The sequence below is a fragment of the Peromyscus eremicus genome, chromosome 4, assembly GCF_949786415.1.
Source record: "Peromyscus eremicus chromosome 4, PerEre_H2_v1, whole genome shotgun sequence".
Lineage (NCBI taxonomy): Eukaryota > Metazoa > Chordata > Mammalia > Rodentia > Cricetidae > Peromyscus > Peromyscus eremicus.
In genome coordinates, this window is record NC_081419.1 from 14,162,257 (window position 1) to 14,185,999 (window position 23,743).

At 42.2% G+C, this 23,743-nt stretch overlaps 1 protein-coding gene across 6 annotated transcripts in view; it reads right to left on the reverse strand.

Moving 5' to 3' along the window:
• Ehmt1 (euchromatic histone lysine methyltransferase 1) overlaps window positions 1–23,743 on the reverse strand; it is a 135,021-nt gene that overhangs the window by 27,952 nt on the left and 83,326 nt on the right. For 3 of the 6 annotated variants that reach the window (XM_059260251.1, XM_059260250.1, XM_059260247.1), the window contains exons 5-9: window positions 12,795–12,952; window positions 12,247–12,435; window positions 6,293–6,370; window positions 4,632–4,752; window positions 381–518 (exon numbers count right to left, since the gene is read on the reverse strand). In XM_059260251.1, coding sequence (XP_059116234.1) covers window positions 381–518; window positions 4,632–4,752; window positions 6,293–6,370; window positions 12,247–12,435; window positions 12,795–12,952 — 684 coding nt within the window. The remainder of the gene's footprint in view (window positions 1–380; window positions 519–4,631; window positions 4,753–6,292; window positions 6,371–12,246; window positions 12,436–12,794; window positions 12,953–23,743) is intronic. The other 3 variants (XM_059260252.1, XM_059260248.1, XM_059260249.1) reach the window with 2 other exon arrangements.

The window sequence follows — 23,743 nt, forward strand, 5'->3', positions numbered from 1 at the left end:
AAGAGACCAGAAGACAAGCTACAACCAATCAGAGATCACTCAAAGGCACACTGCAAAAAATATATATCCCATTACATCCAGAGAAGGGTGGCATCTTTTCGTCAAGGATTCAGCACACATCTGGCTCACGATTGGGAAGCACCATAAATATGGCATAAGGCATCTGCTACTTTGCTCTTTGAGGGCTCTCACTCACACTTTCTGTCTCTCACTGGAGCAGTTAGTGATCTGGCAAATGCATTTGTATCATGTCTTTTTAGTCACCTTTAAATAATGCATTTCATCAAATTGTCCATTATTATCCACCAGGGGGCATCAGGCTAATACAGAAACAGACCAGTAAGCAAGCAAGATGGTGTAGTCATACCCATAACACCAACCTTCATTTTCCGTCTGGGAAGACAGAATTCCTCTGACACGGAGATCCAGGGAATCCAGAGAAACTTCCATATACCCGGCACTGTCTCCCAGAGCTGCCTGCTCCGTGCTTCCTGGAGATGACTTACAAGCCTCAGAACCTATACACAGAATGCATACATCATGAAAACTGCCCAATAGTGACATATACCCAGAACATTCCAGGAAGACTGAAGAGATGGCTCCACAGGTAACAGGTGCTTGTGGCTAAGTCCAACAATCTGAGTTCAATCCATAGAATACACATGGTGAAGAGAACCAACTCCCAAAACCTGTCCTCTGACCTCCATGACATGACATGTACACATAAACAGCCATACAATAAAAAAACTTCTGTTTTAAAAACCCAAAAATAAAATACAACAACAAACATTCTAATTAAGAGGCCAGTTTCCAGGAAAGGGACTAATTCTAATGAACTCATTTAAGACACTACTTGGGCCTCTTCAGTTTCTATCATTTTATTTCCTATACATTGTTTTATTAATTCCTATGTATACCCAGTTTCACAAGAAAGGAGCTGATCAAGAAAAAAAAAAAAAAAAACCAACAAAGTCAGGTATTGTGGCTTACATTTCTAATCCCAGCACTTGGGAGAACAAGGCCAGGGTGGGGTACATGATGAATTCCAAGCTATCCTGGACTACAGCATGAGATTCCCACCCACCCAACCAAAAAAACAAATAAACAAACAAACAAAAAAACAAACAAAAACCACCAACCATGAACATATTACTATATTCTATTTTAAGTTAAAAAAATTTAGATTTATTTAATGATTTTATGTTTTGCCTTCATGCATGTATGTGCCCCACAGTGAAATCTGGTACCCTCTGATGTCAGAAGAGAGTGGCAGGTCCCCTAGAACTGGAGTTATGGACAGCTATTAGCCCATACGTGGGTGCTGGGAATTAAACTCTGGTCCCCTGAGCATCCAATGTTCTTAACTACCTAACCATCTCTTTGGCTCTAATTAATGCAATCTTATATCCAGATCTGCTAAATAAAAACTGATAAAATAATCAAGAAAATGAATAAAAATGTGATAAATGAACTAGACCTGACAGTACATCTTTAATCCCAGCACTTGGGAGACAGTAGCAGTTGGATCTCTGAGGGATACATAGTGAGACCCTATATCAAAAGACAAAAAAGTGACAAATTTCTGTAAATTGTTTTAAAGTTTAAAATAAAACAGAAAAATTTCATTTGTAAGCTTGAAAACCTATTAACATGAGGAAACAGCTTAACCATGTAGACACCTATGCCTGTGATGATGCCATCCTACTCGCTGTTTCTGCCCACACCTGAAGATTCCCGGGGATACAGCCGACATCCAACCCATCAGACATGGTAGTCTGTGAAGTACACTACTCACTAAAGGGCAATAAAATCTAAACATGTCAAGATGGATGGATCCAAAGAGGGCTAATTCCAAAACTCGTTCTGCAGACCATGTAGTAGGTACAAAAATTGATGTAGGCCCTCTCTTTGGGCAGTAGCAACAGGCCAGCCTGTCCATACTTCCCAAGAGAGTCTGAGAGACCTGCACAAAACTGAGTATTTCCAACTATAAATACATTTCGTGAGGAATCCTACAAGGTACATTTACGTTACATAATACTTAACATTGGCAAAAAGCAGATGACTATGTATCACAATGAATCTTCTAAATGTTAGTATGCAGTGTTATGTAAATGACTAAAAATAAATGAATCGTTAATACAGAGGTATGGTACAAACATATTTTAATTCAAACTGTATTCTGCGCCTAGTTCTTAGACAAGAAATTTCAAGAACATGAATAGCCTTGGTAAAGTTTTAGACATTTTACATAAAACAATAAAATTCATCTTATTCAGTAAATATTTAAGAATGCATTTTACACTTTGAAGCCAAAATGGCAAAAACAGAATCTCTACCCTCAAAGTATCTTTTAGTCTTGGATCAAAAAACACTTGAAAAGCCAACAGTGAAAACCACATGGATTTTCTGATCTCAAAGGACAACCTGAGGTGAAATAAATGGAAATATGAATGAATGGACAAAGGAGTTCAAGAAGGCACACAAGCCCTATATCAACAAACTCGAGAATCTCTATAGTCCTTCCCATGTCACGTGGCTGTCTCATAGGCACTAGCCCACAAACCTCCCCTTTCCTTTCAGGAAAAGCTAGACCAACAACTGAATAATGCTGTCTGTGTAGCATGAAGATAATAAGCAGATGAGCAAATGAGGCAGATTAGAAAACTCAGAAAAGCCATCCACATACCATCATTGACCAAAACCTCAAAGCAATAAATAACATAAAAATTTCATTTGGGGGCTGAAGAGATGGCTCAGTGGTTAAGAATACTTGCTGCCATTGAAGAAGACCTGGGTTCCATTCCCAGAACCCAAATAGTGGCTCACAATCATCTGTGACTCCAGATCCTGGGAATCTGACACCCTCTTCTGACCTCTGGGGTCACCAAGCATGTACATGGTGTGCATACACATATGGAGATACTCATACACATAAATAAAAATAAGTACATCTTTAAAAAAGAAAAAGTAGTGGTTTATTTGGCCGACTCTAACAGATCAACTGCATTCCTAAAAAGGGAGCTAACCCTCACACATTCAAATACTGCCTCAAAGTGCATCAAGGATCTGTGCGAATGCCGAAAACTTCACAAGAAAATGTAGACTCAACCCTGGGAGCCTGGTTTACTCAAAGATTCCTTTTTGTTTTGTTTTTCGAGACAGGATTTCTCTGTGTCAACTTGGCTGTCCTAGAACTCACAGAGATATGCCTGCCTTCGCCTACCAAGTGCTGGGATAAAAGACGTGCACCACTACCACCCGGCTTACTCACAGATTTCTTAGAACAAAAAAGTAAGAACCATAAAAGAAAACAATTCATAATTTGACTTCAATGAAAATTTTCACTAGCTCTTCTTATCTAGATATACTGATAGGAAAATGAAAAAGCAAGCCACATACTAGGTACAAAACATGTAAAATATTCATCTGATTAAAACTCTATCTGGAACATCTAAAGAGCTCCTACAACTCAGTGACAAGATAAATGGTCTAAATTTAGAAGTGAATGCAGAACAAATACACACTTCACAAAAGGCAATACACACAAGCTAAGAAAGCTCCATCTCATCATCAACCTGATAAAAACAAACAGAAGCTACTGAGGAACACCACTGCACACCCTCCAAGAACAGAAGTTATACACACCCCAACAAGTAATGTAAGGAAGGACAGAGGGGATCTAAGCCCCAAGTACTGGAGTAATGATGTACAATGGGACCCATGCTTCAGAATAGTTTGGTAGTTTCCCAAAGACTGGAGCACACTGTACAAGACTGAGCTAGGCCAGCCAGAAAGATGTGAAACACCTATATGATCAGTGCTGCATTCAGACATTCATATCAACTTCCTTTCCGAGAGCCAACCCAGCAAAGACCAGGGTCCACCCACAAGAAAATGACTAATAAGTGACAGCATCACACACAGTTGGTGCACTTCTCAGAAGGCAACAAAACAAATTGCTGTGGACATATACAAGAGAAGGTTATTCAAAACAATTATCTCAAAGGAGCCAGAGCAAAGGAAAAAAAAAAAATAAGAGAGTGTACACTGAGCAATTCCATTCATACAGAATTCTACAAAGTACTAGACTATCAGCAAAACAGAAAATCAGGGGCTTCCTGGAAATGTGGAGGTGGTCACAGGGTAAGGGAAGGTTATCTAGGGCAGGAGGGAAAGGGAGACCTAGAGGGTAAAAACAATGGTGACCTGATCCTGGTCAGAGTTCTATACTATAATTTGTATACATGTTCCTGATCTCACCTTAACCAACTACTACTAATGACTATGAATGAGTCACAAACCACTCAGGCCAGAGGCAGCCAGGGATCACAGACTTCCTTCTTCTACATGGTACAGGTAATGTCCACCCAGGAAAAAAGGCACTACTCTGTGCAGGTGACAAACTGTCCATGCTGGCTCAGTGGTCGGAAATGAAGCCAGCATCAACTATGTTTACTAGAAAGAGACTACCTGAGGATCACCTAAGTCTCTCTAAAGAAGTCATTTCAAACATTTTTCACAGATCATCCTCTTTTCAAGTGAAATCCTTCACATAGACCAGACCCGGGCCAGCTTTCTGCTGATACACCCCACAAGGACTGCAGAGGCCCCAGCTCCACTGTGCTCACCAAGCATGCTGCTTGGCTTCTTTCTACTTCTCCGCCTCCTTTTCCGAGCAGGCTTGATCCAGGGGCTGTCAGTCTTCCCTCTCCTCTTGAGAAATTTCTTCTTCATACTGGATTCAGAACTCTGGAGGACCAAAGGGCATGCACATCAAAGGCAAAGCAGGGGGAGCTCCTGAGAGCAAAAAGGACTGTGAGTGGTTTGCCTCAAAAATCAAAGAGTTGCTATATCTAGATTCTTCCTCTAGAAGACTCACTCACTTCACTTTTGGACATGTTTCCGGGTTACATTCTAAAGACACCTATGCTGTTCTCTCTCAGCCCAGTCCTTTTAGAGGCAACAAAATAAGAAAACTAAAATAGAATTTAAGTTTTATTTGAGTTTGGCAAAATGGAAAAGAATAACTGGAAATTTCTACTCAGAACTAAATAACTAAGCTCAATAAATAATCTATTTTTCATTTATACATATCCACTCATCTTGCTCAGGAAGGAACAAATAATGTTCAATGTACCCTAGAATCCACACAAGCACATACTACATGGATAACAAGAAAGAAGTATAATCAATTTATAACAATGCAAGAGGTTGCTATCTGTTCCCATGTTGTAAGTGTAGAAAGAACATCTAACAACCACGAATCACAACTGACCCACAGCACCAATTCTAATGCCAGGAGATGCTGGAAAAAGGTCACATGAAGAAAGCACATGGGTTTCTCAAACCTACTTCCTAAAGACATACACAGACATTGGGGACGCTATGCTGATACACAGGAAGAGGCACATGGCACAGCATGCCAAGCCATCCCAATTATAAGGAAGTATGTCCACTTGCCCAAGCTGTGGGTTGGATGTGTGGATTTCTGTCAGTCAGCCCAGCAAAATGTGCTGAGGAACATCTCCAGCACACATGCTTATGTTGTCCAGGTTCCTCCCTACAAACAACCCCACGTTCCACCCTCTGTTTCCACACAAAAAACTTTCTGGAAAAACTTCAACAAGTGCTGCAAAACAGTTTTTACTGCCTGGATCATCCTACAGTACCCCAGGAAATAGCGTTTCATCACCAAACCTAAGGATCTTGTATGTGTCTTCCTTTCCTTGACCACAGCAGCCTGACAGCAGAGACACTCTCTCCCTCTTCAGTTCTTGGTCCAGAACTTTATCTTACACATTGAACTTCTTCCTCAAGCTCATAAGCTTCTTATCTCCTCTACTCAATACTCACATGTGGGCTACTCCTGAGACTCCAATCTAGGGATTCACAAATTTCAAACTTACCCAGCTCCTGCTAATCCCCAGATTCTAACTACCAGGTAAAAGAGACTCCACCTCAACGCAGCTCAAGTCCAAAAGTACCCTTCTCTTTCAGCAGCCAATGCGGCCCAACTCATCACTGGTATGAATAACCAAAACATGGAACCACACCCTTCCCTCAGAGGCAAACAGCCCTAGACATGCCTGGCCTGCTGTTGGATCCCAGCAACCAGATCATCACACTTGTTCTACTGGTCCCTGAGCTACAACTCTAAGTGACCTCTTCACCACTTTTCCTTCAGGAAAGACCCAGGGCACTCTGTGACTCTCATCACGCACAGGAGATAGTAACGGTGACCTCACCTGCAGATCTGAATTCTATGAACATAAAATAAATGTCAGATTACCAGGTCAGACTCATCTCCACCGTCTTCATCCTCCCCTGTGTCAGGTGACTCCTGCTCCTCCTCCGAATCTCCATCCATCTGATCATGGCACAGGACAGGGAGAAAACCAAGCAAAAAACAAAAACCAATTAGATCTTTTAGTAGAAGACAAATGAATCCAAAACTACTGTTAAAAACACTGGCAGACATACATGGAAGGATCCTCATTGTCTCTCCCATTGTAGAAACAAGCTGCCTGGCTGGCTCTGGCCAGGGAGTCCCCAGAGAACAAGATACCATGAGTTTCTGCTCTCACTCCCTGCTAAGATTCTCCATCACAAATGGACCCACTCTGATGACTCAAATTCATTAACTGCAGCTTGGAAATTACTGTGCATGCAAGGCATGCCAGTTATCTATAAAGTGGTAAAATACGCACGCACGCACACACGCACGCACGCACGCGCAGAGGGAGGGGGGAGGGGGGGAAGCACGCAAGTATATTCTGAAGGGCTACAAAATAATACACACGCTAACCTACCTTGACTCACCCAAGAGTAATCTAGTCCCTAAAGCCATCAGTGCTCTGCTGCCTGGCCACTTCCTGCCACATTGAGCCTATGCCTAAATCTTTTTCCCTGATGGATAAACTTCAGTGAATTTACTCTTTTCTAATTACAGAGAAGTTCTGGAGTCCTTTCTATATCAGAACACCAAAGACAACTTTTCATACTGTATTCATCTTTTCTATCTATACTGTCAATACATGAATACAGTGTCCACTCATCCCAGATGCACTCACTGCAAGGCAGGGCCGTGGTCTCTGGCATGCTGTAGTCTGACTCTCTGTAGGATGCACTCCAGAGTATCCCACTTTTTTCTGATGTTCCCAGCTCAACAGAACCTATAAGGTTCACAGTCAAGCTGCATTGCAAACAAGCCAAAGTCCTTCAACAAAAAGGCAGATGAGGATAGATGTGGAGCTCCTGAGGCAAATGGCACCCCTCTCCCGTGATAACTCTCACTAACACCCTATATATGTCTCATTTACCCATTCTCAACACTGCTGATGTCTCCTACATTCTCTCACACAATTCCAAGAACTGCTCTTAATCTCCACAACCCTTTGTTCAGAATTTGCAGCTCTACAGAAAGTTTGAATTAGATTTTGAAGCAACTATTCTGAGCTTAGAGATAAACCTAGAGACAATGCATTTTTCATTTGCACAAACTGCAGGTCTCTTGTTAATCACATTTAATAAATTCCTGCTGTTCTCTTACACTACATTATTGTTGAAAGTGTTACCCTAGGTACTCTGAAGATGTCAAGAATCACAGTTAAGCTTCTAGATGTTGTGGGGTTTGTCTTCCAGATTACTGATCTTTGAAGGATTCACAGACATCATCCTTAAGACAACCCAAGTACGGACACTTATGTCTGGACCTCTGCATTTTAAGACAGGGTCTCTCCATATAGCCCTGGCTGTCCTGAAACTCATTCTGTAGACCAAGCTGGCCTCAAACTCAGAAATCCACCTGCCTCTTTCTCTCAGTGCTGGGATTAAAGGTGTACATGACCGGACCCAGCTAATTTTCTACTTGATGTTTAAAAAACATGACTAGGAAGCTGGGCAGTGGTGACACACGCCTTTAATTTCAGCACTCAGGAGGCAGAGCCAGACGAATCTCTGTGAGTTCAAGGACAACCTGGTCTACAGAGCAAGATCCAGGACCAGCACCAAAACAACACAGAGAAATCCTGTCTCAAAAAAACACAAACAAAAAAACCATGACTAAGCATTTATGGATTTGTTGATGTTTATTGCAACATTACACAGAAACAAGAGATATCTACGTCTTAATTACATGGAAGTATAGTTCAATGGCTGTAATAATTTTTCTGGGGTTTTTCCAAGATTTTAAGGTGGATGTTCATATTTTCAGCAAATTCTACTCTCATGTCCTTTTAAATATTAAAGTTTCTCTCTGGTTTTTCTCTTACAGCATCAATCAAAAACAGTCAATGTCATTCTCCTTACATTAATGATAAAAGCAGCAATTTCACCCTCATTTTTATGAAAGATGATAGAAATGCTTTTAATTTTCACCATTAAATATAGCATGCATTGTAGGACTCAGATACTTTGTTGGTTTTATTTAATTTTAAGTTTTCTTTAAATTCACTGGGCAGGTGTGTGTTTGTTTGCTTTTAAACAAGACTGAGCAATGCAACTACCGATTAGAAAAGAGACTACACAGAAAGGAGGAAGACAATACTTTAAAAGTGCTGCCTGACAGTTACATGTATGGCATGGGTGAGGAGAAAGCGCAAGCTGAATTCCCAAGGAAAAGGGAGAATAAAGAGTCCTAGTTGGCAAAGAGTAAAGTAGAAGTAAGGAACCAGAATGGGATGCAACTAAAACCTGTGTTCAGTAGGCAGAGGAAGCTGTCCTCATTATAAGAACAGCAGGAAACAACTCTGGTCAGCAGGTCCAGCATTCCGGCTAAGAGGTAAGGCACTCAAAACAACCACTGTGCCCAACTGTCACGGTAACTCAACTAGCTTCTAATCCATACAGCTAGATGAGAATACCAACCTCTCCATGACTCAGCAAGCCCACAGTAGAAAATGATATTGTGCTGACTAGACAAAAAAAAGAATCATTTCTGGATCAAAGAACTTTTACAAAAACGAGTTTCTAAAAAGACAGGCAACCTAATCTCTAATAGATAAATGGTTGATACTTGGTCAGTTCTTCACAAAAGAATGTATCTGTGGTGGTTTTAATAAGAATGACCCCCCCCCCTTGCCAGGCGGTGGTGGCGCACATCTTTAATCCCAGCACTCGGGAGGCAGAGGCAGGCCTGATCTCTGAGTTCGAGGCCAGCCTGGTCTCCAAAGCGAGTTCCAGGAAAGGCACAAAGCTACACAGAGAAACCCTGTCTCGAAACAAACCCAAAAAAAAAAAAAAAAGCATGACCACCATAAGCTCATATATTTGAATGCTTAGTCACCAGAGAATGGCACTATATGAAAGGAATATAAAGATTAGGAGATATGGCCTCATTGGAGGAAGTGTGTCATTGGGGGTGGGCTCTGAAATTTCAAAAGCCCACACTAGGCCCAGACTCTCTTCTTCCTGATGCCTGTGGATCCAGATGTAGAACTCTCAGCTACTTCTTCTCCAGCACCATGTCCAATTACATACTGCCAAGCTCCCCACTATGATAATGGACTAACCCTCTGAAACTGGAAGCAAGCCCGAATTAAATGCTTGCTTTTATAAGAGTTGCCATGATTGGGGATGAAGAGATGGCTCAGAGGTTAAGAGCACTCAGAGGTTAAGCAGCTCTTCCAGAGGTCCTGAGTTCAATTCCCAGCAACCACATGATGGCTCACAACCATCTATAGTGAGATCTGGTGTCCTCTTCTGGCCTCTAGGAATATACATGGACAGCATATTGTATACATAATTAAATAAATATTTAAAAAAAAAAAGAGTTGCCATGATCATGGTATCTCTTCACAACAATAGAAAATGTTCATTGTTCTCATCCAAATGAAGAACAGACATAAAGAACAGTATTCAGGGCTGGAGAGATGGCTCAGAGATTAAGAGCACTGGCTGTTCTTCCTGAGGTCCTGAGTTCAATTCCCAGCAACCACGTGGTGGCTCACAACCATCAATAATGAGATCTGGTGCCCTCTTCTGGCCTGCAGGTGTACACGCAGGCAGAACATTGTATACATAATAAATAAATAAATCTTAAAAAAAAAAAAACAGTATTCAATCTCCTAGAAATTAGAAAAAGGTACATTACAACTATAATGTACTAGCACTATGTACTCACTAAATGGGGGGTGGCAAGACTGGCAAGACTGTAAGCCAATGCAGCAAACAGTGCTCAGAAGGAGCTGACAGAGATATAAACACCTCCAACCCTCTTCGAACCCATCTAGCAGTGTCTGTGGATTAACAGGCACAGTGACTTACTCCCAGTGTGCATCAAGAAGTCACCTGTGCACAGGATATTGGTGGGATTGTCACATCAAACAGCCTTACATAGAATGCCCATAAAGAGTATAATGGACATCAAAATAGGAAGAGAATCTAATAAAGGAACACTGTATCATGGTGGAACTCGAGTACAGTCTCAGGATCCATATACTCTTTAAAAGGATTACTAAGAACTATGAAGCACTTTTGTTTATTTGCCTACTGACACTTATTCCAGTAGCCTCGGGCTGAGATTCACGATTACATGAACAGTTAACTGGGCACCAATGCAAAGACAGCAACACAAGTAACTCTCCAAGGACACAAGAGGTAGACAACAGAATGCTAGTTCCAGTCTTACAGGTCTCTTTAAACCGTTTCAGAGATCCCAGGACCACCTGGATTCTGCAAGAATAAAAATTAACAAAGCTCCAAACATAGTGGGTGAAATAAGCTGTTAAGACAATAAGAAAATCAAACAAATAAAAAGACATACACTGTGTGGTTCTGCTTATATAAGAACAAAACTAAGACAACAATTTTAGTGCTGGCACTCAAGCAGGAGGCATTCTTGCCTACTTAGCTGTATGATGGAATCTTGGAATGCAACACTGGTGAGTCTCAAACTCTTCAGCTCAATAAATCCTACTGCCTCAGTCTCCCAAATATCTGGGACTATAGCTACATGACATCATTCCTAACTTATCACTGAAAACACCAGCTGGAAGCTGGGCATTGGTGATGCACACCTTTAATTCTAGCACTTGGGAGGCACAGGCAGGCAGATTTCTGTAGTAGAATATTATTTGAAGGTGTGTTACTTTTGTTTATGTTGCATTTGTTTAACTCTATGAAGCTGTGTTACTGTGCCTGTGTAAAACACCTGATGGTTTAATAAAGAACTGGCCAACAGCAAGGCAAAAGAAAAGATAGGCGGGGCTGGCAGGCAGAGAGTATATATAAGAGAAAACTGGGAGGAGAGATCTAAGATTTAGGAACCAGAGACAGAGGAGGACTCCAGGGGCCAGTCACCCAGCTACACAGCAAGCCACGGAGTAAGAGTAAGATTTACAGAAGAGAATGGGAAAAAAACCAGAGGCAAAAAGTAGAGGGGATAATTTAAGTTAAGGACAGCTGGCAAGAAATGAAGCCAAGCTAAGGCATTCACAATTAAGAGCCTCTGTGAGTGATTTATTTGGGAGCTGGGTGGCAGCCCGCTCCCCTCTCTCCCCCCCCCAAAAAAAGTAAAAAACCAACAACAGATTTCTGAGTTCAAAGCTAGCCTGGTCTACAGAGTGAGTTCCAGGACAGGCAGGGCTACACACAGAAAAACCCTGTCCCAAAAAACAAAACGAAAAAAGTCCTTTATACATATGTACACTTTGTGGCTTTTCTTTGTTGATTTAGTAAATCCAGTTAAGAGATTCCTAATAATGAATCAATCTTCTCTGATCATTACTATTTTAACACACAGCTGTATTTTACTATTAAGAGACTTTATGGGAATGTTGCCTAAGAATGAGCCACAGTGCTTTTTCTATATTTATTCTTCAAAACAGTTTACATAACAAAACTATTGCTGACTCAATAAAATTTATTCTAGTCATCTGATTCTGTCTTCCCCTGGTCACATTTTCTTTTTTGTTTGCCTTTTGTTTCTTGATTCTTTTGTTAGCTGACAGTCATTTAATTTTTTTTGTTTCCTCTTTTGTGTTGTCTGTAGTTCTGGCAGGCTGAGAACTCACTATATAAACCAGGCTGGCTTTGAACTCAGAAATCCACCTGCCTCTGCCTCCTGAGTGCTGGGATTAAAGGCATGTGCCACCATGCACAGTTAATTTTTTATGAATGTTAAATGAAAAGCAAGAAAAAAAATCACTAGCGCATAACAATGCCCAAAGCACTACCTCTTAGAACCTGAAGTCAACTTTATGATTTCATTCACTAGTGCTACCAGCTGGGGAAGTGGAGTCCTACCTTTGCAGCACGGTCAGTCTCAGACATGCTCTCTTTAGAAGTCCTACTGTCCTCAGTGGGAAACGCAGCAGCCTGCTCAGCTCCATGGTCCTCATCATCCTCCAGCTCATCTGAGTCTTCATCTTCTGAGTCCATCTCCAAGCTTTCCCCATTTACATGCAGGGCACTGTCACCCAAGGCTTTCTCACCCTGGAACACAGCAATGCACAGCTCTCGAAGTACTGTTGCCCAGCACATAAAAACTAACTCACTATGAACTCATATGATAGGAGATGTAAAGGTCTGCCAGTACTAGGGGCACAATGGAACCTACCACCTGAAGAATAATCCAGAAAGAAGGACTCTGGGAGTGTGTGTTGGGGGTCTTCAATAAGTCACCTACATAAGACTATGCTATAGCAGAGGAGTTCAAGAACTCTAGGCCTTCCATGGTGATGAAGGTCATTAAATTAGTAATAACCTCAACAAAACGTTCTTTTGGCCGAAGAGACTTTGGAGCCAGGAACACATTTCCCATGTGTGGCACACAGCTCCCATGCCACTCTTACCTTAGCGCCCACAGTGGAATGAGTTATGCTCTTAAACATCTCAATCACCGTCCTTTGCTTTAATACTTTGGTCTTTTTCTTGGGAACTAAGCTATAAGTTCCCATTCTTCGTTTTTTCTTCCGAGATACTGCAGCTGCTAAAACAAAAGGCAAGCAAGCTAAAAAAAAAAAAAGTCAAAAGGGGACAAGAAAGGAAAAGAAACACCATTCAAATGTTTTTAGAGGTAGAAGACAGGCTATAAAATTTATTACCAAAATATCAGCAAACCCTGTTACTTTAGACACACTTCTTCAGGCATCAACACAAGAGTATACTCGAAAAACCAAAAAAACAACAACACAAGAGTATAACAGGAACTGCGTACTTGGGACAAATTGAGAAAGCTGAAACACTGCCAAGACGACCATGTACCATTGAAAATAAACTGAATAAACATTACTGCCTCCACCTTCTAGGCAGAAAAACCACAAATCATCAGAAACAAGGCCTTAAGACCTGCCTACTAATAGTCACCATGGCCTTGAATACAAGCTCTGCCCTGAAAAAGTTCTCTCCTCTCATCATATGCCTGAAAGGAGCATGTGAGCACCAGGAATGACCCAAGGTTGAGAAGGAAAACCACCCACTATGGAGTGAGCCCAACTAGTCTTCCCAGGATATGGAAATCTCACTCATAGGTGGCCTCTGTGTATATCCATTTTCGGGGACCTTCCCCAACCATTTGAGCATTAACCAGAAAGAAACCCCTGAAATACTGTCTAGCTCACTTGAACAGTCAGGTCTAGGGGCCTGGAGTAATTTTTTTTTTTTTTTTTTTTTTTTTTTTTTTTTTTTTTTAGTTTTTTTAGTTTTTCGAGACAGGGTTTCTCTGTGTAGCTTTGCGCCTTTCCTGGAACTCACTTGGTAGCCCAGGCTGGCCTCGAACTCACAGAGATCCGCCTGGCTCTGCCTCCCGAGTGCTGGGATTAAAGGTGTGCGCCACCACCGCCCGGCTGGAGTAATGTTTTTAAACAAGAAGTGACAACAAGAAAACAGAGAGGGTTCTCATCAACTCCAGAACCTTTGGAGCAAAGAAAAAGGATTCTCTGCACTTTTTCTGTTTGTTAGTTTGTTTTCCTTTAATTCCAAATCAAAGATCACCACTGTAGCATAGAGTAAGCTATTAGAGGACTGGGTAAAAGCACATCATGTTTTAGTTCTACAACAAAGAAAAAGAAAGCATCTAAAATAGGTGAGTCATGTAACAATGCTTGCAGCACCATCTCCATCGCCAACAACTCCTTCTCAATAAAGGGCGACAGGCAGCCAAAGAAGCACCTTCTCAGTAACTCTTCAGTAGTGTCTTTTCTTAACTCATCACAGTAAATCATGATGGTTAATGTAACAGGCCAGGGCACTGCATCTGTTCATAGATATATATGATCTATTAAGCACCTGGGCATTATGAACAGGTAGCTGACGGGGGAAAAGGGATGTGGGGAGCTACTGCCATGTTCCAGGAGTGGCCTTCAGGTGGAGGGTCTAGGCCCAGGAGAGGGAAATCCTACAAACACTGGCAGTTTAGAAAAGACTGGCCAGGCAGTGGTGGCGCACGCCTTTAATCCCAGCACTCGGGAGGCAGAGGCAGGCGGACCTCTGTGAGTTCGAGGCCAGCCTGGTCTACAGAGTGAGTTCCAGGAAAGGCACAAAACTACACAGAGAAACCCTGTCTCGAAAAACCAAACAAAACAAAACAAAACAAAACAAAAACCTCAAGGGATAGTGTCTGGTACACAGAGCATTGAAGCAAGAAACGCAGCATGGTGGTTTGAATGAGATGGCCCCCATAAGTATCAGGCATTTGAATACTTGGTTCCCAGTTAGTGGCAATTTGAAAGAGATTAAGAGGTGTGATCTTGTTGGAGGAGGTTTCAAAAAACTCTCAGCCACCTCCAGTGTACCACCCCCAGTACATGCTTTCTGCTTGTTTGTAGATCAGGATGTGAGTTCTCAGCTACTCCGGCATCACTCCTGCCTGCCACCATACTCCTTGCTATGATAGGAACCATAAGCCTAAAATAAACTCTAACTTCTACAAGCTGCTCTGGTATTGTGTCGAAGCAACAGAAAAGTAACTAAGATACTGTGACACTAACCAGCACCTTCAGGACATTTTAAGATACACCAGCACATATCAGTAAGGAAAGAACAAACAGGGAAGGATAACAGAAAGGTTAGGGTACTAGGATGCAGTCAGTGGGTAGTGATGGGATCAGGGCAGGGCTGGCAAGATTGCTGTGGAAGCCTGATGACCTGAGTTTAATACCCAGACCCGGTACAGGTGGAAGGGGACTCCACAAAGCTTTCCTTTGGCTACCATATGCACACTGTGGCATGCCATGCATGCGCCACATCACAAACACATAATAAAGGGTTTTTTAATTTTTTTTAAGTTTTTTTTTTTTTTTTTTTTTTTAAGGTATTTGAGTGCTCTATCTGCATGTACGCCTTTATGCTGAAGAGGGCATCAGACCCTACTAGCAATGGTTGTGAGCCACCTTGTGGTTGCTGGAACTGAACTCAGGACCTCTGGAAGAGCAGTCAGTGCTCTTAACTACTGAGCCATCTCTCCAACAACCCCCAAGGAGGAAAAGGAAAAAGAGGAGGAGAAAGAGTAAGAGGAGTGCCAGCAGGCAGGTAGGCAGGCAGGCAGGCAGGCAGGCAGGCTGGTTCCAGGTTTCACAAAGTAGACCGGGCTAACAGGAAGTGAGAGGAGGGAAAAGCACAGGAAAAGGTGCACAGGAAAACACTCTCCCTAAGACTACCACAGATGCTGTCACAGCCCTCAGGGGCTTTGTTCCCACAAATCAGAACCTACAAAGTATTGAGTCAACTCCACCTTCCTCTTGTCTGTCTGACAAGCCCATGGCTATTCCAGGCCTCCTATGGCCCCCACCAACACACACAGAGCCCAAACACCAAGATGCACAGGCAAATGCAACATTTCCCATCTTTGAGTGTCCAAAGGTGATGGGCCACATGGTACAAGGGAGTTTCTCCCTGAAGGTTCCACTGCAGCATAGCAACAATCCATAATGTCCAATTAAGAGTGAAAACTCCAACTGGTCTTTGGAATTATTTTCAAAGATTGGCTTAAGAAATATATAGCATAAAACGTGTCTTAGTTGTAGTTACTATTGCTGTGAAGAGACACCATGACCAAGGCAGCTTATAAAAGAAAGCATTTAATTGGGGGCTTGCTAACCATTTCAGAGGGTTAGTCCATGACTGTTATGGCTGGGAGTGTGGTGGCAAGCAGGTGTTTATGGTGCTGGTGAAGGAGCTAAGAGCTTACAGCCTGGTCAGCAGGCTGAGAAACACACAGAGACAGACACAGAGACAGAGACTGAATGACTGACTGGGCCTTGTGTAAGCTTTTGAAACCTCAAAACCCACCCTCAATGACACACCCCCTCCAAGGCCACATCTCCGAATCCTTCCTACAGCCATGAACTGGGGAGCACACAGGAGCCATTCTCATCCAACACAACACAAGACTTACCATCTTAGTCAATTAACTTACAGCCATTAAACTGTTCCTAAAGTTTGAAGAACGAGCCCCACATCCATCTCCATAGCTCTTTACATCTTGTAAAACTCAACTCTGTTCCCATTAAATACCAACTTCATATCTCCAATTCCTTGGCTAATAACATCTATTGTTGTACTCTGTCTTTATGATTTTGACTACTGTAGTGACCCTACATGAATGGAATCATGTATTTGTCCTTTAGAAATAGTTTGTTTCACTTACTATCTTCAAGGTTCATCCATCCTGAACCATACTACAAAATTACCTCCCTTTTTATTAAAGAGAGTAATATTCCAACTGTATGGATGGTCTATATTTTGTTTATACAGTCATTGGACAACTGGGTTGTTCCCATCTTTTGGCTACAGTGACAATGCTACTATGAATGTAGATGTGCAACTGTCTGTCTGAGTCCCTGATTTCAGTTGTTTTAAGTACACACCCAGAGTAAAGCTATGGGATCTCATGGCCATGCATATTTAATCTCTGGAGGAGCCACTACACTGTTTTCTACAACAGATGTATTGTTTACACCCTAACCACAGTACAGAAGAATACCAGTAATCTCTCCTTACCAACATACTACACTTCTTCAATATTAATCATCTTAGTGTGTGAGGTAGTATCCTCATTTGCTTGATTTGTATTTCTGTTATAATTACTCATGCTGAGCATTTGTTCATCTGGCTGTCTGTATACAATCATTAAAGGAATGTCTATTCAAATCCTTGGCTCACAGGAACAGAAGGATTGCTTAGCAGTTAAGAGAACTTACTGCTCTTCCAGAAGACGAGTTCAATTCCCAGAACCCATATCTTAAAGCCAACAACCACCTGTGATTCTAGTTCAAGGCCCTCTTCCAGCCTCTGTGGGCACCCACCTACACATGGCATTGACATACATATACACAAAGATGAATACAAAGTAAAAATAGATCTTTTTTTTCCCAAAATTCTGTTGGAGCTGGAGAGATACTCACAGGCTAAGAGCAATAGTTGTTCTTCCACAGGGCTAGAGACATGGCTCAGCAGTTAAGAGAATGTGCTGTTCTTTCAGAGGGCCTAGGTTTGACTCCAATAACCCACATGTTGGCTGAGGACTGTCTGTAACTCCAGTTCCAGGGGAACAGATGCCCTTTCCCAACTTCCCTGGGCACTGTACTCACATGGTGCAGATTACATGCAGGTAAGGTGCCTGTTTCACTGCTGTTTAATTACAACACTTCTTCATATAATATAAACACCAATCTCTTGTCAAAATAATTGTGTCCCTTTCTGCCGATTGGACTTTTATTCCCTTCATAGTGTCTTCTGACATATAGAACCTTTTAATTACCAAAGTTCAACCTGTCTTTTTTTTTTACCTTTCTTTTTTTTCTTTTTTGGTTGCTTGTGCTTTTGGTTTTTTATGGGTCAGGGTTCTCTAGGGGAACAGAACTGATAGAATGAAAACATATATGTGGGACTTATTAGAATACCTTCCATGATGTGGTCCAGCTAGTCCAACAATGGCAGTTTACAAACAAAAGGTCCAAGAATCCAGTACTTGTTCAGTCCACAAGACTGGAAGCAATACCTGGTCTTCAGTATACACCAGAATTCCCGAAGAAATATGCTCTAATCCAATGAAGGAATGGACTTGCCAATGAGAGCAAGAACAAGCAGGCAAAAAGCGCAAGTTTCCTTCTTCTGTGTCCTTTATATAGACTGCCAGCAGCAAGTGTGGCCAGGACTAAAGGTGGACCTTCCACCTCAAAGATCCAGATTAGATGAGGGTCTTGCCACTTCAAAGGATTTAATTAAAAAAAAAAAAAAAAAAAAAAAAAAAAAAAAAAAAAAAAAAAAAACCTACCCATGTGCTCAGCCATTTAGATTTTAGTTAATTCCACGTGTAGCCAAGTTAGCAACTAATAATAGCTATCACAAGTCCACCCCTTGTGAGCTTGACACAGAATCATATCTCCTTATGTCATGCTTAATTTCCAAATGAAAACAATAACCAGCTCATAATTATGCCTAACGTGATATAACTATCCCTTATACAACCACAAATACATTATAAATTTAGGATAGGTGGAAATGTCTCCTGAAGGGCATTCTTTTAGTATCTCAAACTTAAATATGATAACCACTGTTATTCTGATTGATGTTACATTACATGATTAAGAAATCAAGGAAAGAAAACAAGTATCTGTACAACACATTCTTAAAAAATACAACAGAAACATTCATGTTAATTATAATCCTCCTTCTGTAACTGGTCATGTGGTCTTTGCTGATACTGATAACCAACCCTACAACCCATTCTCCATTTCTTCCAACCTCAGCAAGCACCTCAATGGGTCTTAGTTCTTTCCCTAGAGGAGTGACCCACACCTTCATTCCTGGAGTCTGTGCCCTTTGTTTTCCTGCTTGGATTAGGTTACTGTAGTTTCCCATTAATTTTAATCACATAACATGGTAGCACCAAGAGATGCCCTTAAAGGATCTCCTGCACTCCAGACCTAATCTTTGTTACCTCCACTGTGGTGAAGCAATCCAATTTCCCTTTGCTAATCTGCATCAATCACACCCCTAACACAGTTTTTCCTGTAGACTGTTGGCTTAAAGGCATTAGAAGCCCAGAGAGACCAGGGGGAAGTCTAAGCTTCCAGTTCAATGGAATATTTATTGTGAGGCAGGAGCACTCAATCTACCCTCTGGAACCAAAATTTCTAGGCCAGCAGAATTTAAGGTTGCTGAAACAGGAAGTAAAAATTTTACTAATAGGTCACTAGGGGTGATAATGAGTAGAATTATTCCCTTTCCCACCCCTCGATTCCTAGACCCATGGATCCTGGCTATGGGAGAAACCCTACCATGGATGCTGATTGAAAGCCTTCTGGAGAACCCTGGCCCAGCCCTGGCTGCACCTAATTAGTGCTATAACTGGGTCTTCAAAAGGCCATTCCATCTTTCTATCAGCAACAGCTTATGAGGGTGGGGAACATGATCCATGTTCTATGATAATGGATTCCATGACCATGGGACCACTGTCACACTTCTCTGGCTGTGAAGTAAGTTCCTTGGTCAGAAGCAATTCTGTGTGGATAAGGCATTCTACAAGTCTATGAATGGCAAGTTGTTTAGCTTGAACTGTTTAGGGGGCCCCCAGGCAGTGAGACTGGGATCTGTCCTTAGTGCATAAGCCGGCTTTTTGGAACCTAGTGCCTATACTGAGACACTTTGCTCAGCCTTGGTGCAGGGAGGAGGGGCTTGGACCTGCCTCATCTGAATATACCAGGTTCTGCTGACTCCCCAGGGGAGACTTTGCCTTGGAGAAGGTGGGAATGGGGGATAGGTTGAAGGGAAAGGTTGGGGGGTGGGAGGAGAGAGGACAGGGGAATCTGTGGTTGATATGTAAAATGAATAGAAAAAAAAAAGAGAGAGAGAGACATCATGACCACGGTGTCTCTTATAAATAAAAAAAATCTTTAATTGGGGTAGCTTACATTTTCAGAGGTTTAGTCCATTATCATTATGGTGGGACATGGCAGCTATGCTGGAAAAAGAGCTGAGAGCTCTACATCTTGCAGGAAACTAACTCACTGGGAGTTACTTGGGCATATATGAGCCCTCAAAGGCCACTCCCACAGTGACACACTTCCTCCAACAAGGCCATATCCACTCCAATAAAGCCATACCTCCTAATAGTGTCACTCCCTTTGGAGACAATTTTCTTTCAAACCACCACAGGGACAGCCCATGAATCAGAAAACAATTGCATATCTGGCCATTTCTCCTTCCAAACAAAATGTAGGACCATGTGTAGTACCCAAACTTCTGCTCACTATGAAGATTTCCCTTCATCAGTGTTTTCCATGATTGTCCCAGAAAGGGTTTGTAATGCTGCAACTGTCCACTTCTGGGTGGTGCCTGTGTAATGTGAAGAACCATCAGTAAACCAGGCCCAAGTCTTCTTTCCTCAGTCAATGGATCATAGGGCACACCCCATGAGGCTACAGGTGCATACTGGGCAGCAGATAGCATTGTAATGGGGAGAAACCATAGGCATTTGGGCAACTTCTTCAAATAACTTTTTTTTTTTTTTGGTTTTTTGAGACAGGGTTTCTCTGTGTAGCTTTGCGCCTTTCCTAAAACTCATTCTGTAGACCAGGCTGGCCTTGAACTCACAGAGATTCGCCTGCCTATGCCTCCCGAGTACTGGGATTAAAGGCATGCGCCACCACCGCCCAGCCTCTTCAAATAACTTGCCTCTGCCTTCAGTCCCTTCTCGAGGCAAGTCACGTATATACTACTTCCATTTGATAACTGATTGCTGCTGTCCATGTCCTACTTTATGACTTGGTGAGTCGGATAACACCCAGCTCATGATGGTTGCTCAGGTCCTATAGTAACTTGAGGGCGCATTGTCAAATGTTCAGTTTCCACTAGGGCTCAAGAGTAGGCCAACACCTGTCTTTCAAGGGGAGAATGGTTGTCTGCCGATGAAAGTAGAGCCTTGCTCCAAAATCTCAAAGGTCTCTTCTGTGATTCACCTATAGGGGCCTGCCAAAGGCTCCAAACTGCATCCCTATCTGACACTGTCACCCCAAGTACCATCAGGACTGCTGGATCATATGGTCCAAGTGGTAGAGCAGCCTGCACAGCAGCTTGGACCTGTTGAAGGGCCTTCTCCTGTTCCACACCACACACAAAGCTAGCAGCTTTACAAGTCACTTGGTATATGGGCTGGAATGAGGCACCTGAAGTTGGGAATGTGCTGTCTCCAGAATCCAAATAGGCCCAGTAAACATTGTACTACTTTCTTGGTAGTGGTGGGCCAGGTGCAATAACTTATTCTTCACCTTAGAAGGAAAATCTCTGCATGCCTCACACCATTGGCCTCCTAAGAAGGCCCTTGAATTTTAGTTGGATTTATTTCCCATCCTCTGATGAGCATATATGTTACCAACAAGTCCAAGTGGTTGCTACCTCCTGTTCACTTGGTCCAATAAGCATAATGTCATCAATATAGTGGAACGATGTGATATTTTATGGAAAAGACAGACGATCAAAATCCCTTCTAACTAAGTTACGTCACAGGGCTGGGGAGTTAATATATCCTTGAGGTAAAACTGTAAAGATATACTGCTGGCCTTGCTAACTGAAAGCAAATTGCTTCTGGTGGTCCTTATGGACTGGTACTGAGAAGAAGGCATTTGCTAGATCAATAGCTATATACCATGTACCAGGAGATATGTTAATTTGCTGAAGTAAGGACACCATATCTGGTACAGCAGCTGTAATTGGAGTCACTACCTGATTGAGTTCTCGATAGTTAACTGTCATTCTTCACGATCCATCTGTCCTCTGCACTGGCCAGATGGGAGAGTTAAGGGGAGATGTGTTGGGAACCACCACCTCTGCATCTGTCAAGTCCTTGGAGGCACTAATTTCTGCAGTTCTTCCAGGGATGCAATACTGTTTTTGATTCACTATTTTCCCTACAAGAGGCAACTCTAAAAGCTTCCATTTAAACTTTCCAACCATAATAGCCTCACTCCACAGGTCAGGGAACCAATGTGAGAATTCTGCTAACTCTAAGTGTATCTATCCCAGTTATACATTCCAGGACTGGAGACATAACCACAGGATGAGTTTGGGGACCCACTGGAACTTCAGCCAGAACTCCATTAATCAATCACTTGGCCTCTATAAGCCCCTACTTTAACTGGAGGGCCACAATGTTTCTTGGGATCTCTCAAAATCAGTGTCAATTCAGAACCAGTATCCAGTAGGCCCCAGAAAGTCTGATTGTTTCCTTTCCTTCAATGTACAGTTACCCTTGTAAAAGTCCATAGGTTCCTCTAGGGAAGGACTGGGGAAAGGCTAACAGCAAAATGTTTAGGTGTTTAATGAAGGTCCTTCCTCAGGGGAACTTACTCGGGCATCCCTTTGATTCAAGGGGTTCTGGGTATGCAAACTGGCTCCAGTCTGGAAATTGGTTCACAGGCCAAGACTCCCTTGGCCATGATCCAATGTAGCCTTTCTTTCCTTTGGGAATTTTTTCACTTACACAGGTCAAACAAAAATCTGTAGGCTTCTTATCTATTTCATGCCTGGAAACACCACGACTGATTAGCCAGTACCAAAGGCCCAGATGAGTCATGCCACCAAAAAGTTCACTTTACCTGTCATGACCATTACGGCTTGGCCCATTATGGTCAGACACTGTTTGTCTGTACTGCCCGTTACAGTAACTATGGTCACTTTGCCTTTGGCGATTCACTGCTGCCACCTGGCCCGTTACCTAGGAGCCCAATAAACCCACTGCATTTAATTCATCCAACTGAGCAGCAGCATCTGCAATGCTAAGGTGTGGCACAAGAAAAGGGCGACAACAAAGCTCTTCAATGCGCTGGTTCCCCTCTTGCCATTTGCATCTTATGAAGAGCGTGTCTTCCGGGCCTTCCCACTGTGGAGGATGTGGTTTTATGTAGTGGTTCAACAGTGAAAAGGAGGGAAAAGAAGAGAGATTTCTGTGATAATCATCATAGTATATTAAAGATTACAATCCAAAATCAGACAACTCTGATCCCCTGCACACAGGAAGCATACAGAAGGATGGGATGAGGTCTAAAGAACAGAATAGGATGGAAACTGTCCCAGCATTGGGTCTATATGCATGCTTTTGCAAAGGTGTAGCTCCCTTTCTGCCACATTAATAGTTGCCTTATGTATCTCCTTAACTTCCAGCACTCTCCCAGAAGCCTCACCCTCAGAATTGAGCTTCTACATTCCCATGGACAACAGTGTACCAATGATGGTAATAAGCCACAATGGCAATGCAGGGCTACTTCTCTCTGGGAAACACACACAGACACAGAAATTCTGAGTTCTTCTCCATCCTGGGAATGGGACAAGCCCTGAAGCGGCAACAGAAAAACACCTTGGACTAGGAAAGGATTTGCAATTGAAGAATCAAAACAAGTCAGCCAACTGCTGAAGCATATTACATTTACATTTTCAGGCTACTTCAAAAGGTGCAGACTAACATGCTAATTAACCACCAGTTTACGGGAGAGGAAAGCTAAAAGAAAGAACACAAAACAAGAAATGGAAGTACTGATGAGCACACTGAGCATCTTGTTTTTAAAAACTCTAATCAAAATATAATAAAAGTATTTTAACATAGGGGGAAATCATAGCACATAGCAAAAACACTCACTTTCAACATTCCTTACACACAACAGAATAACTCTATACAACTCTGAAAAGTGGCATGTTTAATTGTTCAAAACAAGTAACACTGAGATAAACAGCCAAAAGGTAAGGGAGGAAGTAGGAAGACATAAATCAAGCTGCTTACTCACTACCATACTCCAATTAAAAGACT